The sequence below is a fragment of the Somniosus microcephalus genome, chromosome 21, assembly GCF_052327205.1.
Source record: "Somniosus microcephalus isolate GS21.2 chromosome 21, FLI_Smic_1.0, whole genome shotgun sequence".
Taxonomy (NCBI): domain Eukaryota; kingdom Metazoa; phylum Chordata; class Chondrichthyes; order Squaliformes; family Somniosidae; genus Somniosus; species Somniosus microcephalus.
Genome location: NC_141007.1, coordinates 63518967 through 63533669, shown reverse-complemented (window position 1 = coordinate 63533669; position 14703 = coordinate 63518967). Strand labels below are relative to the sequence as shown.

Here is a 14703-nt window from a genome sequence, read left to right as displayed (position 1 = left end):
GCCATGCTGACTATCCCCGATTGATCCTTGCCTCTCCAAGTGGAGACTAATTTTGTCCCTCAGAATTTTTTCCAATAATTTCCCTACCACAGATGTTAGGCTCACTGGCCTGTAATTCCCTGGTTTATCCCTGCTACCCTTCTTGTATAATGGTACTACATTAGCTGTTCTCCAGTCCTCTGGTACATCCCCTGTGGCCAGAGAGGTTCTGAAAATTTGTGTCAGAGCCCCTGCAATCTCCTCCTTTGCCTCCCACAGCAGCCTGGGATACATCTCGTCCGTACTGGAGTTTCACGACATCCTCCTCACAGCATACCCTCCCACCCAGCTTTGTGTCGTCTGCAAATTTGGAGATATTACATCCAATTCCCTCGTCCAGATCATTAATATATATTGTGAACAGCTGGGGTCCTAGGACCGATCCTTGCGGTACCCCACTAGTCACTACCTGCCACTCGGAAAACGACCCGTTTATTCCAACTCTTTGCTTTCTGTCCGCCAACCAGTTCTCTATCCAAGTCAATACCTTGCCCCCAATCCCATGTGCCTTAATTTTGCACGCTAATCTCTTATGTGGGACCTTATCGAAAGCCTTCTGAAAGTCCAAATACACCACATCCACTGGTTCTCCCTTATCTATTTTACCAGTTACATCCTCAAAAAATTCCAGTAGATTAGTCAAGCATGATTTACCTTTCGTAAATCCATGTTGGCTTTGACCGATCCTGTCACTGCTTTCCAAGTGCTCTGCTATTACATCTTTTATAATGGACTCTAGCATTTTCCCCACTACCGATGTCAGGTTTTTCTCTACCACCTTTTTTGAATAGTGGGGTAACATTAGCTACCCTCCAATCCATGGGAACTGTTCCAGAGTCTATCGAGTTCTGGAAGATGACCAGCAATGCATCTACTATTTCTAGGGCCACTTCCTTAAGTACCCTAGGATGTAGATTATCAGGACCTGGGGATTTACCGGCCTTCAGTCCCATCAATTTTCCTAACACCATTTCCCTACAAATACTGATTTCTTTCAGTTCCACCCTTTCATCAGACCCTCTGTTCCCCGGCATCTCTGAGAGGTTATTTGTGTCCTTCTTTGTGAAGACAGAACCAAAATAGGTATTTAGTTGGTCAGCCATTTCTTTGTTCCCCATTATAAATTCCCCTGATTCTGACTGCAAGGGACCTACGCTTGACTTCACCAATCTTTTTCTCTTCACATATCTATAAAATCTTTTACAGTCAGTTTTTATGTTCCCTGCAAGCTTACTCTCATATTCTATTTTCCCTTTCTTAATTAATCCCTTTGTCCTCCTTTGTTGAATCCTAAACTGCTCCCAATCCTCAGGATTATTGCGTTTTCTGGCCAATTTATATGTGCTCTCCTTGGATCTTATGCAATCCCTAATTTCCCTTGTTAGCCACGGTTGAGTCACCTTTTTTGTTTTATTTTTATGCCAAACTGGGATAAACAAATTCTGTAGTTCATCCATTCGGTCTTTGAATGTTTGCCATTGCCTATCCACCGTCAACCCTTTGAGTGACATTCCCCAATCAATCCTACCCAACTCGCTCCTCAGACCATCGTAGTTTCCTTTATTTAAATTGAGGAACCTAGTCACTGAGTCAACTACTTCATTCTCCATCTTAATGAAGAATTCGATCATATTATGATCGCTCCGACCCAAGGGGCCTCGTACAACATTGCTAATTAATCCTTTCTCGTTACATAATACCCAGTCTAAGATGGCCTGATCTCTGGTTGGTTCCTCGACATATTGGTCCAGGAAACCATCCCGTAAACACTCCAGGAATTCCTCCTCCACAGTATTGTTACTAATTTGGTTAGCCCAGTCTATATTTAGTTTAAAGTCACCCATGATGACTGCTGTGCCCTTATTGCACGCTTCTTTAATTTCCCTTTTACATCCCCAACCTCTGCCTTACTGTTTGGAGGTCTATATACCACTCCCACTAACATTTTCTTCCCCTTAGTATTTCTCAATTCTACCCATACCGATTCCACATCATCAGAGCTAATATCCTTCATTACAATTGTGTTAATCCCCTCTTTAACCAGTAATGCTACCCCACCTCCCTTTCCTTTTTGCCTATCTTTCCTGAATATCGAATACCCCTGGATGTTGAGTTCCCAGCCTTGGCCATCCTTGAGCCACGTTTCCATAATCCCAACCAAATCATATTCGTTTACCTCTATTTGCGCAGCCAATTCATCCACCTTATTACAAATGCTCCTCACATTAAGACACAAAGCCTTCAGGCTTGTTTTTTTAACGCTCTTAGACCTATTAGAATTATTATTTACTGTGGACACGTTTGATTTAAACCGTTGATTTCTCTGACTGCCACTTTTGTTTTTCTCCTTCCTATCTTTTGCTTTTATCCTTGTTTCCCTTTCCTCTGTCTCCCTGCTCAGGTTCCCAACCCCCTGCCATTTTAGTTTAAACCCTCTCCCAGAGCACTAGCAAACACTCCCCCGAGGACATCGGTTCCAGCCCTGCCCAGGTGCAAACCGTCCGGTTTGAAATAGTCCCACCTCCCCCAGAACCGGTTCCAATGTCCCAGGAACTTGAATCCCTCCCCCTGGCACCATTCCTCTAGCCACGTATTAATCTGAAATATCCTTCTATTTGTACTCTGACTAGCACATGGCACTGGTAGCAATCCTGAGATTACTACCTTTGAGGTCCTATTTTTTAATTTACCTCCTAACTCCCTATATTCCGCTTTTAGGACCTCATCCCGCTTTTTACCTATATCGTTGGTGCTGATATGCACCACGACAACTAACTGTTCACCCTCCCCTTCCAAGATGTTCTGCAGCCGCTCTGAGACATCCTTGACCCTTGCACCAGGGAGGCAACACACCATCCTGGAGTCTCGTTTGCGGCCGCAGAAACGCCTATCTATTCCCCTTACAATAGAATCCCCTATTACTATAGCTCTCCCACTCTTTTTCCTCCCATTCTGTGCAGCAGAGCCACCCCTGGTGCCAGGAAGTTGGCTGCTGCTGCTTTCCTCTGATAAGCCATCCCCCCCCAACAGCACTCAAAGTGTTTAGTACCACCGCAAACCGTCCGTTGAATCTCGCAGGCGGTGCTAAAATTGCCGCGCACAGGCGGTAAGTCGTTAGCGTCCCATTAAAGCCCACCGAAGGCAATTAGGGGAGGCGCTAACCAACCGAATTTTTCCCCCTATAAATCTGTATCTGTGTGTATCTGTCCTGAACCTGCTAACTCACAACCTGGGGTATTCCTGCAGACATTGCCGCCTCCAAAACCTCACTCAAGTAGCCACACCTCATGTGTGAGCCATGACAGTGAGTGCAAGCAGGCTATTTGAGTACTGCGTATCACAGTTAAGGCTCATCATGACCAGTTGTCACTGGATAGTAATCAAAAGGAGGAAAACCATTATAACCGTTGCTCATGATTTTTGTGTTCTTGAAGTTCACAGCATTGAATCTACAACTTTTTCATGGCAACTTAGATTAATATTCATATGGGCTTCATTGTAGTTTAGGTTGACTCTGCTGAGTATTACAAACCTCACTTTCCATGTTGCTGAGAAGAAACTGTAGAGACTTCTGAACCACTGCATGGAAGCCTTCTACAACCATCTTATCTATGTAATTCACATATTTCTCCCAGCTTGAAGTTTTTCCATCTGCCTGAAAAAGTATTCTGTTTACCTGCAGCCAGAAAAATAATACAAAATCCAAGTTATTTATATATGCTACAAATTATTCAACAGTGATGATTTTCCTGGGGTCCAAAGTCTGGGTGCTGTACAGGGGCAGATTACCTAACGTGCATTGCTATTTTCCAGGCCTTGGAATGCCCAGATTTGGTGGCCTGAGTCATTATCATGGGCCAGTCACACCCCAGCGGAGGCCTGCCCCCTGACAAGGCTTTTGGAGCAAGAAAATTGGCCACTGCTGCCATTACTAGAGCCTTCTGATTGCTATTCAGACCTCCCTTTCATTAAGGTCTAGGTGGGAGCCCTAATGCTGTCTTACATAGATACATAGATACATAGAAGATAGGAGCAGGAGTAGGCCATTCGGCCCTTCGTGCCTGCTCCGCCATTCGATGAGATCATGGCTGATCCTTTAATTCAGTATCCCGTCCCCGCCTTCTCTCCGTAACCCTTAACCCCTTTTGCCCGTAGAAATATATCTAATTCCCTCTTAAATATATTTAATGAGCTGGCGTACACTGCCCTCTGTGGCAATGAGTTCCACAGGTTCACCACTCTCTGAGTGAAGAAATTCCCCCTCATCTCTGTCCTAAATGGTTTAGCCCTTATCCTTAAATTATGTCCTCTAGTTCTGTTCTCACCCGCCAAGGGAAACATTCCTTCTGCATCCAGTCTGTCTAGACCTGTCAGAATTTTATACACTTCTATGAGGTCCCCTCTCAATCTTCTAAACTCCAGTGTGTACATCCCTAAACTACATAGTCTCTCCTCATAGGTCATTCCCGCCATTCCTGGTATCAGCCTGGTGAATCGCCGCTGCACCCCCTCCATGGCAAGAACATCCTTCCTCAGATGAGGCGACCAAAACTGTACACAGTACTCGAGGTGTGGTCTCACCAGTGCCCTGTACAGCTGCAGCAAGGTATCCCTGTTCCTGTATTCTAACCCTTTTGCTATGAAGGCCAGCATACCGTTTGCCTTCTTGACCGCCTGTTGCACCTGCATGCTCGCCTTCAGTGACTGGTGTACAAGAACACCCAGGTCTCTCTGTACTTCCCCCTCTCCCAATCTATTGCCATTTAAATAATAATTTGCCCTCCCGTTCCTGCACCCAAGGTGGATAACTTCGCACTTGTCCACATTATAGTGCATCTGCCATTTATCCGCCCAATCGCCCAGTCTGTCCAAATCGCTCTGGAGCTTCCTGGTCTCTTCCTCTGAGCCCACCCCCCCTCCTAGTTTAGTGTCGTCTGCAAATTTGGAAATGCTGCATCCGACTCCCTGATCCAGGTCATTAATGTAAATTGTGAACAGCTGGGGGCCCAGGACAGATCCCTGTGGTACCCCACTTGTTACTGCCTGCCATTCAGAAAATGAGCCGTTTATTCCAACTCTCTGTTTTCTATCTGACAGCCAGTTCCCTATCCACGCCAAAACTTTCCCCTTTATCCCATGAGCCTCAATTTTCCATGCTAATCTTTTATGTGGGACCTTATCGAAGGCCTTTTGGAAGTCCAGGTACACCACATCTACTGGCTCTCCCCCATCTATTCTACCAGTTACTCCCTCAAAAAATTCCAATAGATTAGTCAAGCACGATTTACCCTTTGTAAATCCATGTTGACTCTGTCCTATCCTGTCCCCATTTGCTAAGTGCTCCGCTATTTCATCCTTAATGATGGACTCCAGCATTTTGCCCACAACTGATGTAAGGCTTACAGGTCTGTAATTACCTGCTTTTTCCCTACCCCCCTTTTTGAATAGTGGGGTAACGTTAGCTACCCTCCAATCCATCGGCACTGTTCCCGAGTCTTCTTTAGAGCACTCCTGGGTCTGGGCCTCCAACCAACCAAACTGCAGAAAAATTAGATTGGTAGCCCAGGAATATCCCTCCCACCTCATTAAAACAACATTTGACCAATGCCTTTCCACCCCTTGGAGAAAGCCTGATAAAACACCTCACCTGAAAGGCAACACCTCTGAAAATGCAGCACTCCCTCACCTGAAGTGGGGCTTGAACCCATGTCCTCTGACTCAGAAGCAAGAGAGCTACTACGGAACCAAGCTGACACTTCTGACAGGTACTCCTTTGTAAGATTTTCACATATATTCTTTCCACTGATGTCAGTCCAATGGGCCTGTAAGTTTCTTGGTTCAAATTTGTCCCCGTAGTGACAACATTTTTCAGCTTTTTTTTAACGTAACATGGGAGCAATGTGAATGGAGGTGCCACAAAGGGTCAATATTGTTTCACCTTTGTCCATAGATCAGCAGGTAGACAAGAAAATTTAAAAAATTTAAAAGGTTGCCACATAAACATCACATTATACACTGCAAACAATTACAATTCTCTCCTTATAAAACATCACAGAATTTTCTGCCAAAATAACAGCGAGTTTAATGCACATGCTGTTATTAATGTGTAAGTTGCCCAACAACTTGTTGAGGAAGGGATACCCCATGAATTACGAAATGCCACAAGTTGCTGGACAATGCTCCAGAACTAGCCGTGCTTCTAGCCAAGCTGTTCCAGTACAGCAACAACACTGGCATCTACCCGACAATATGGAAAACTGCCCAGGTATGTCCTGTCCACAAAAAGCTGGACAACTCTGATCCGGCCAATTACCGCCCCATCAACCTACTCTCAATCATCAGCAAAGTGATGGAAGGTGTCGTCGACAGCACTATCAAACGGCACTTACTCACCAAATACCTGCTCACCAATGCTCAGTTTGGGTTTAAGAAGGCAGCTCACCACCATCTTCTCAAGGGCAATTAGGGATGGGCAATAAACGCTGGCCTTGCCAGTGGCACCCACATCCCAGGAATTATTTTTTTTTTAAATTTGCACCACACCACCGTTAGCCCGTGAAAATGGCAGCTCGCCCTCAACCTCTGTGAATTTCAAGAAATTGCTGCATTTTCACATCAATTGTCAATTAAACTTGTCGGAGAGTTAGGTCTGGTGCCCAGAAAGGGAACAATTTAAAATGCAGAGTCTCATTCCTACAGGTAATAAATTGTTGTTTGTTATTTTTTAAATTTTACATGTTTACATTATTTTCTTACTTTTTCTTTCAATCTCTTTTTACCTCTCTTAATCCAATCTTTCTTACCCTCGCTTTATTTTTCTTGTTGTACCTGATTTGACTGTAATTCTCCCTATTTCCTTCTCCGTTGTTCCTGTTTCTTTCTCAACCCTTAAATCTCACTGGTTAAGGAGATAGACTGTTGGTCCCATCGTTCACCAAGGTCCCAGATGCCCTGTTGCCTTTGCCGTACCGTTATCAGCTCGCACTTCCAACAACATGCAGCGCAAAATTTTTTTAAGCTGAAGGGTGAGGGGAAAATTCTAACTAACAGGCTATACCGTGAGATGCCCTGCTCCAGCAAATTCTGGGCAAATATATCAACCAACTTACCATGAACAATGCTACAGAAATAAGGGCAATTAGGGATGGGCAATAAATGCTGACCTTGCAAGCGACGCCCACATCCCATGAACGAATAAAAAAACAGACACAGATAATAGGTTAATATTTTGCATATTATGTAGATCTCCCATCTTTACAAAACAACTTATCATTCAACTTATCATGATCTATCCAACAGGAGATATGCTAGTGTTCATATTTTAAAAAACAGGATGTTGTAAACAGTCTCTTTTTACCTCTCTTAATCCAATCTTTATTACCCTTTCTTTATTTCTCTTTTTGTACCTGATTTGACTGTAATTCACTCTATTTCCTTCTCCGTTGTTGTAAACAGTGTACACTTCTCTTTTTACCTCTAATAATGCATGAAGCTTGACTCCATCTTCGGTAACAGTTGCGTATCTTTTGTTTAACATATTTGGTCGTCCGTCAAGGTCCAAGAATGAATCTTTTTTATTGCCACCTCTTTCAAACAATGGGCTTGCTGACCATTCCTACCAGAAAATCAGTAAAAAGAATCATCCCAATCCACCAATATGGTAAAGCAGCCTTTTAAAGAATTCCAAGTATTAATACAGTCATCACCAATTAAATCGGCCAATTGCTTAAATCGGGCAAACCATTTTCTATTAACATTATTGTCTAACGTATATAGCAGAAAAATTGTACAGGCGCGAACACTCACGCTACAAATGGTGAGGACTGTACTACAATGAAAGCTGATCTTAATTATGCTTATTTAGCTTTATGAAAGGGAGTTGAGCACGGTTTCACCCCAACTGAATTTTTTATTCAGATATTAATGAATGATAATACATGCAGGTATTGGGTATTTTGGTTCAAGGTTAAATCAGATGCCAGAATGATCACTGGTATGGTAAATATCACAAACACGTACACTTTAGAGGTTTTTTTTCCATTGTATCATTGGTTGATTGTGTTATTTATTTGCTTGATTAAAATGGTTAAGAAAAAAAACAAATTAAACTAAAAATGACATTGTTGCATCACCAATTGATAAAATGAGGCACGTGGCCAACTGAAATTCATTTTTAATATTCTAAGTACATCAAGGTTTTACAGTGGCAGGATACCCAATCTCAGTATTTTTAAAGTTACAGCAGTGATCTGGGACCAGCTTCTCGCCTTTTGCTAGTGTGGATGGGTATGCCATTAATGATGAAAACATCATAGAATCATAGACGTTTACAGCACAGAAGTAAGCAATTTGCCCCATTGTGTTTTTATGAGCATTTCGAGTAAGGAGGTACCCATCCATCCTACTAATCTTATGTTTATAGGATGGTTTTAGGGAGGTCAGGTACTGTGTCTGTTATCCCAGATGAGGTAATAAAACAGATGGCTGTTAGGCTGAGACAAAGACCACAATTGATGGAAAGCCTTTCAGGGGAACAAGGATAGTTGGGAATAAGGGTGTCTTTACTGTAATAAAGAAGGACATAAAGCCTATTTCATTAGAACATTCTGCTCAGTGTTAGCACAAGGCCACTCGAGATCGATCATCTTGAAATGTTATAGATGTTAACAAGTTGTACCTGTTACCTGTCTTTAATTGACTATGCTATAAGTATAACCTTTCTATTTTAACTTCTTTACTTCATGTATTGTAGCTTCTTTTGTAACTGTAATAAACATACATACTTTGAAACAAGGCTCCCTCTAGTCTCTGAGTATCACACACTGAATCTAATGTAAATCACTTATAGTAATGTTGGTTGAAGAAAAATATTGACCAGGTCACCGGGGATAATTCAGCTGCTCTTCTTCGAGTTTTTTTTTTAATTTGTTCATGGGATGTGGGCATCATTGGCAAGGCCAGCATTTATTACCCATCCCTAATTGCCCTTGAGAAGGTGGTGGTGAGCCACCTCCTTGAACCACTGCAGTCCATGTGGTGAAGGCACTCTCACAGTGCTGTTAGGGAGGGAGTTCCAGGATTTTGACCCAACGACGATGAAGGAACAGCGATATACTTCCAAGTCAGGATGGTGTGTGACTTGGAGGGGAACTTGGAGGTGGTGGTGTTCCCATGCACCTGCTGCCCTTGTCCTTCTAGGTGGTAGAGGCTGCGGGTTTGGGAGGTGCTGCCGAAGAAGCCTTGACGAGTTGCTGCAGTGTATCTTGTAGATGGTACACACTGCAGCCACGGTACGCCGGTGGTGGAGCGAGTGAATGTTTAAGGTGGTGGGTAGGGTGCCAATCAAGGGGGCTGCTTTGCCTGGATGATGTCAAGCTTCTTGAGTGTTGTTAGAGCTACACTCATCCAGGCAAATGGAGAGTATTCCATCACACTCCTTACTTGTGCCTTGTAGATGGTGGAAAGGCTTTGGGGTGTAAGGAGGTGAGATACTCACTGCAGAATACCTAGCCTCTGACCTGCTCTTGTTGCCCACAGTATTTATGTGGCTGGTCCAGTTAGTTTCTGGTCAATGGTGACCCCCAGAATATTGATGGTGGGGGATTCGGCGATGGTAATACTGTTGAATGTCAAGGGACGGTGGTTAGACTCTCGCTTGTTGGAGATAGTCATTGCCTGGTACTTGTGTGGTGCGAATGTTACCTGTCACTTATCAGCCCAAGCCTGAATGTTATTCTGGTCTTGTTGCATGCGGGCATGGATTGCTTCATTATCTGAGGAGTTGCGAATGGCACTGAACACTGTGCAGTCATCGGTGAACATCCCCATTTCTGACTTTATGCTGGAGGGAAGGTCATTGATGAAGCAGCTGAAGATGGTTGGGCCTAGGACACTGCCCTGAGGAACTCTAACCTGCAGCAATGTCCTGGGGCTGTGATGATTGACTTCCAACCACCACAACCATCTTCCTTTGTGCTAGCTGTGACTCCAGCCAGTGGAGCGTTTTCCCCCCCGATTCCCATTGACTTCAGTTTTACTAGGGCTCCTTGATGCCACACTCGGTCAAATGCTGCCTTGATGTCAAGGGCAGGCACTCTCACCTCACCTCTGGAATTCAGCTCCTTTGTCCATGTTTGGACCAAGGCTGCAATGAGGTCTGGAGCCGAGTGCTCTTGACGGAACTCAAACTGGGCATCAGTGAGCAGGTATTGGTGAGTAAGTGCCGCTTGATAGCACTGTCGATGACACCTTCTATCACTTTGCTGATCATTGAGAGTAGACTAATGGGGAGGTAATTGGCCGGATTGGATTTGTCCTGCTTTTTGTGGACAGGACATACCTGGGCAGTTTTCCACATTGTCGGGTAGATGTCAGTGTTGTAGCTGTACTGGAATATCTTGGCTAGAGGCGCGGCTAGTTCTGGAGCACAAGCATTCAGCACGACAGCCGAATAGTGCCATGAGATCTTTTACATCCACCACGGGACCTTGGTTTAATGTCTCATCCGAAAGACAGCACCTCTGACAATGCAGCACTCCCTAAGTACTAGCTTTTGTGCTCAGTTTCTGGAGGAGGATTTGAACCCACACCTTCTGACCCAGAGGTGAGAGTGCTGCCACTGAGCCACAGCTGACACCTAAAGGTGGGAAAGGACAGCTTTTTTTTTAAACCTATCTGGCTTGTGCAGAATTCTAACTGACAACATAGAACCATGTCAGAAGTTGTAGAATAGTTTGCCAAATTGGCAGATGTTTAACTAAATTCATGCAAATATTAATCTGTGTGCCACAAAATGCATTATGGTTGATCGTACCATTATTCTGCTTGTTACAGAACAAGGTGGCATGTAACAGCACAGCATGGGTAGAAATCAGTAGTAGCCGGTACTGGGAAAAAGCACTGCATCTGTGACCACAGTGGATTCTACAATTCATTGGCTTGGAAACTATCTAAAAATACTATTATCTTGTGTATATAAGGAGGAAGTGCAAAAGCAGCTGGATATACATTGAGAGTGTTGTTTTACATAGGGGTTTCAAAAGAAATTAAAATGTTGCAGGCATATACTGTAAGTAGATCCATAGAATACACTCTACAAAGTATTAGTGAGATCACTTGTGAAGTAATAGAGCAGATTTTCAATCTCCACTCATTGCAAATGCATTTCAGAATATTGCAGGCAGCACCCAAGAAATTCCAATAAGCATTTTCAGTGAGCGTGGTATCTTATCATAGGAGAGGTCTCGGAAAATGTACCCTATTGTGTCTAGATGTGGTTTCCATACTTCAGAAAAGTTATAGGCAATAGAACTGATTCAGAAATCAGCCACAAAGATTTTACATTAGAAAGCAATGAACAGAGGCTTAAGAAGCTAAAACCTATGCCTTATGTGCTCCTTAGATGCCTTCTCCTTCCTTGGTAGATTATGTAATAACCTGCAGTAGCTACTCATCCCATGCTGTATCAGAACATTGTGGGTCGAGCCCTACACCCCGACTTAAGCTCATATTTACAAGGCAGTCAGAAGTGCTGTGCTTTGGATGGAATGTTAAACTAAGGTCCAGTCTGCCTGTTCCAGTGGTTCAGGTGAAATAATCTTCTGGCATTATTCAATAGATTTTATGGTCATTAATTTTAGTGCTGCTTTTAGGTCATTGCTATGTGCAGAATAACTATCCCATTTGCCCATGTAACAGTTACCGCACTCCAAAAGTAATTAATTTTGTAAAATTATTTCAAATATCCCAATATAATAAGGCTGATGGAGAGGAACTCATTGCAAATTGTGCAGTGGAGGGCATATACATGTATTATCATAAATTTTCTTTCGTGCTTTGGAACATCCTGAGGTCATGAAAGGTGCAATATAAATACAAGTCCTTTTCCTTTAACCAATATTGTCAGTGTTCTTATAACACTTTAAACTCTTCCATAGAATCATAGAATGGTTACAGCACAGAAGGAGGCCATTCGGCCCATCAAGCCCGTGCCGACTCTCTGCAAGAGCACTTCAGCTTGTCCCACTCCCCCAGTCTGTTAGAAATTAGGGGTGCCTAAAAATATACTGTATATGGTTATGCGAATTAAACTGCAAAGCGAATAATACTGTGTTGTATTAGTGCTCGAGACAAGTAAGGGGTTAATGCGTAAGTTGTGTTTTACTGGAACTGTGTAAGTTTCGTTTTCCTGGAGGCTTGTATTGTACTTTGAGACAAAATGTCTTCAGTTAGTTAGATTAGAGGATGTATAACATCCCACATAGGGGCCCACAGTATGGCCTTGCCAGCTAACAACAGGCTAGCTATCTGTTGTTTGTAAGTTAGAATTTTGACTCTGTTGTTGTGTCTTTAATTTGGCCAATGAAGGCCCAACCCATGTTTCTTCCATTATTACTAATAACCATATTATAATGCTAAGGTAGGAATTGGAGGTCATTTAACAGAACTGCTTGCAAAGATAATTAAATTGAATTAGTATAAAGGACATAGAATAGAAGGAATTTATGGGAATTAAGGTACCAGCTCAGAATGGAATAGTCTGTTAGATTAAGGGGAGATAGTTTGGATAATGGCTGGCTGAGTAAGACAGCTCTGGCTTGGGCCTCTGATTTAATGGCCCAAAGCTGTGCCTGGTACTTGCACTGGCTGCACCAGGGGGGACAAGACAGGATGAGATGAGAGACTATTGCTTTGGAAGGAAAGGGCTGGATGAGATAAGGGAAGACAGTCCTCAACATGCTTTAAGGCCATGATTGGTCAAGTACAGAAAGCATGTGTAATGGTTGTGAAGACCCCTTGAGGGAGGGTCTTCATCTGTAAGTTTAGACAAAGAACTCAACATGCCATTGTGCACCTTGTTTTAAGGGGAACCCCTATAGGTTAAATAGTCTTGTCCATTATTCTACCTCAGGCCAACCCCTAAAAAGAGAATAAAAGGAAGAGCTAAAGAACTCTTAGGTCTGACCGTGGAGCGAGGGTTCCCAAGAGTGGAAACGGTGGTCTAACACTCTTCAGAGAATGGACACCATCAAGGTCTCTAAATTTTCAGACTGCTTGTCTGACATCCAGTTCTGGATGAGCAAAAATTTTACTATTTATATGCCTATAGAGGACTTTTGGATTCCCTTTTATGTTAGCTGCCAATCTATTCTCATACTCTCTCTTTGCCCCTCATTTTCTTTTTCACTTCCTCTCTGAACTTTCTATATTCAGCCTGGTTCTCACTTGTATTCTCAACCTGACATCTGTCATATGTGCTCTTTTTCTGCTTCATCTTACTCTCTATCTCTTTCGTCATCCAGGGAGTTCTGACTTTAGTTGCCTTACCTTTCCCCCTAGTGGGAATGTACGTCGACTGTACCCAAACGATTTCCATTACAGTTTTGCCTGCCAATCTTTGATTCCAGTTTACCTAGGCCAGATCCATTCTCAACCCGCTGAAATTGGCCTTCCTCCAATTAAGTATTTTTACTCTAGATTGCTCCCTGTCCTTTTCCCTAGCTAATCTAAACCTTATGATACTATGATCACTGTTCCCTAAATGTTCACCTACTGACACTTGCTCCATTTGACCTACCTCACTCCCCAGAATCAGATCCAGCAATGCCTCCTTCCTCATTGGGCCGGAAACATACTGATCCAGAAAGTTCTCCTGAACACACTTCAGAAATTCTTCTCCCTCTCCGCCATTTACAATATTACTATCCCAGTCTATATTAGGATAGTTGAAGTCCCCCATAATCATCACTCTATAGTTCTTGCATCTTTCTGTAATTTCTCTGCAAATTTGCTCCTCCATATTTTTCCCACTAGTTGGTGGCCTATAGAATAGTGTAATGGCACCTCTATTATTTCTTAACTCTAGCCATATAGATTCTGTCCTTGACTTCTCCAGGACATCCTCTCTATCCAGCACTTTAACATTCTTCTTAACCAATACTGCCACACCACCTCCTATCTTTCCTTCCCTATCTTTCCTGAACCTCTTATATCCAGGAATATTTAATACCCAATCCTGCCCTTTTTTGAGCCAGGTCTCTGTTACTGCTATGACATCATATTCCCATGTGGCTTTTTGCGCCTGCAGCTCACCAACCTTGTTTACTATGCTTTGTGCGTTCACATACATACACTATAAACCCATCTTAGACCATCCTGTGTTCTCTCTTAGTCTGACTCCACCTAATACATTACTATTTATTACTTTAGTGCTATCCGTCTCTCCCAAGCCTTTGTGCCCTTTGTTTCTCTTTTCTAATGCTACATCTTGGTGCCTATCCCCAGCTAATTTGGTTTAAGCAAAGGGAGGATATGAGAATAGAATGGCAGCTAACATAAAAGTTAATCCAAAAGTCTTCCATAGGCATATAAATAGTAAACAGGTAGTAAGAGGAGGGAGGGGTGGGGCCAATTAGGGACGAAAAAGGAAACCTACGTGACATCATAAAACTCACTACGCACTTGGTTTGAGTATAAAGCAAGGCTTTAATCAACTTGTTTCAGGACATGGAGGTCTAGTTGTACTTCACTAGTTCCTGTCTTACAAAATGTCCCTGGGCAAGCTGGGCCCACGCCCGAGTATTTATACTCCTTGGACGGCGCCACCAGCTGGCCGTCCAGTGCTATTTCATGAGTAGTTTCTTTATGATGATGAGATTTATAACA

The 14703-nt window shown here is 43.1% G+C and overlaps 1 protein-coding gene across 1 annotated transcript in view; it reads right to left on the bottom strand.

The window, feature by feature from the left end:
- LOC147102876 (dynein axonemal heavy chain 17-like) overlaps positions 1-14703 on the bottom strand; it is a 908504-nt gene that overhangs the window by 691583 nt on the left and 202218 nt on the right. The window contains exons 20-21 of the mRNA XM_085963770.1: positions 7514-7654; positions 3572-3715 (exon numbers count right to left, since the gene is read on the bottom strand). Of these exons, the coding sequence (XP_085819896.1) occupies positions 3572-3715; positions 7514-7654 (285 nt within the window). The remainder of the gene's footprint in view (positions 1-3571; positions 3716-7513; positions 7655-14703) is intronic.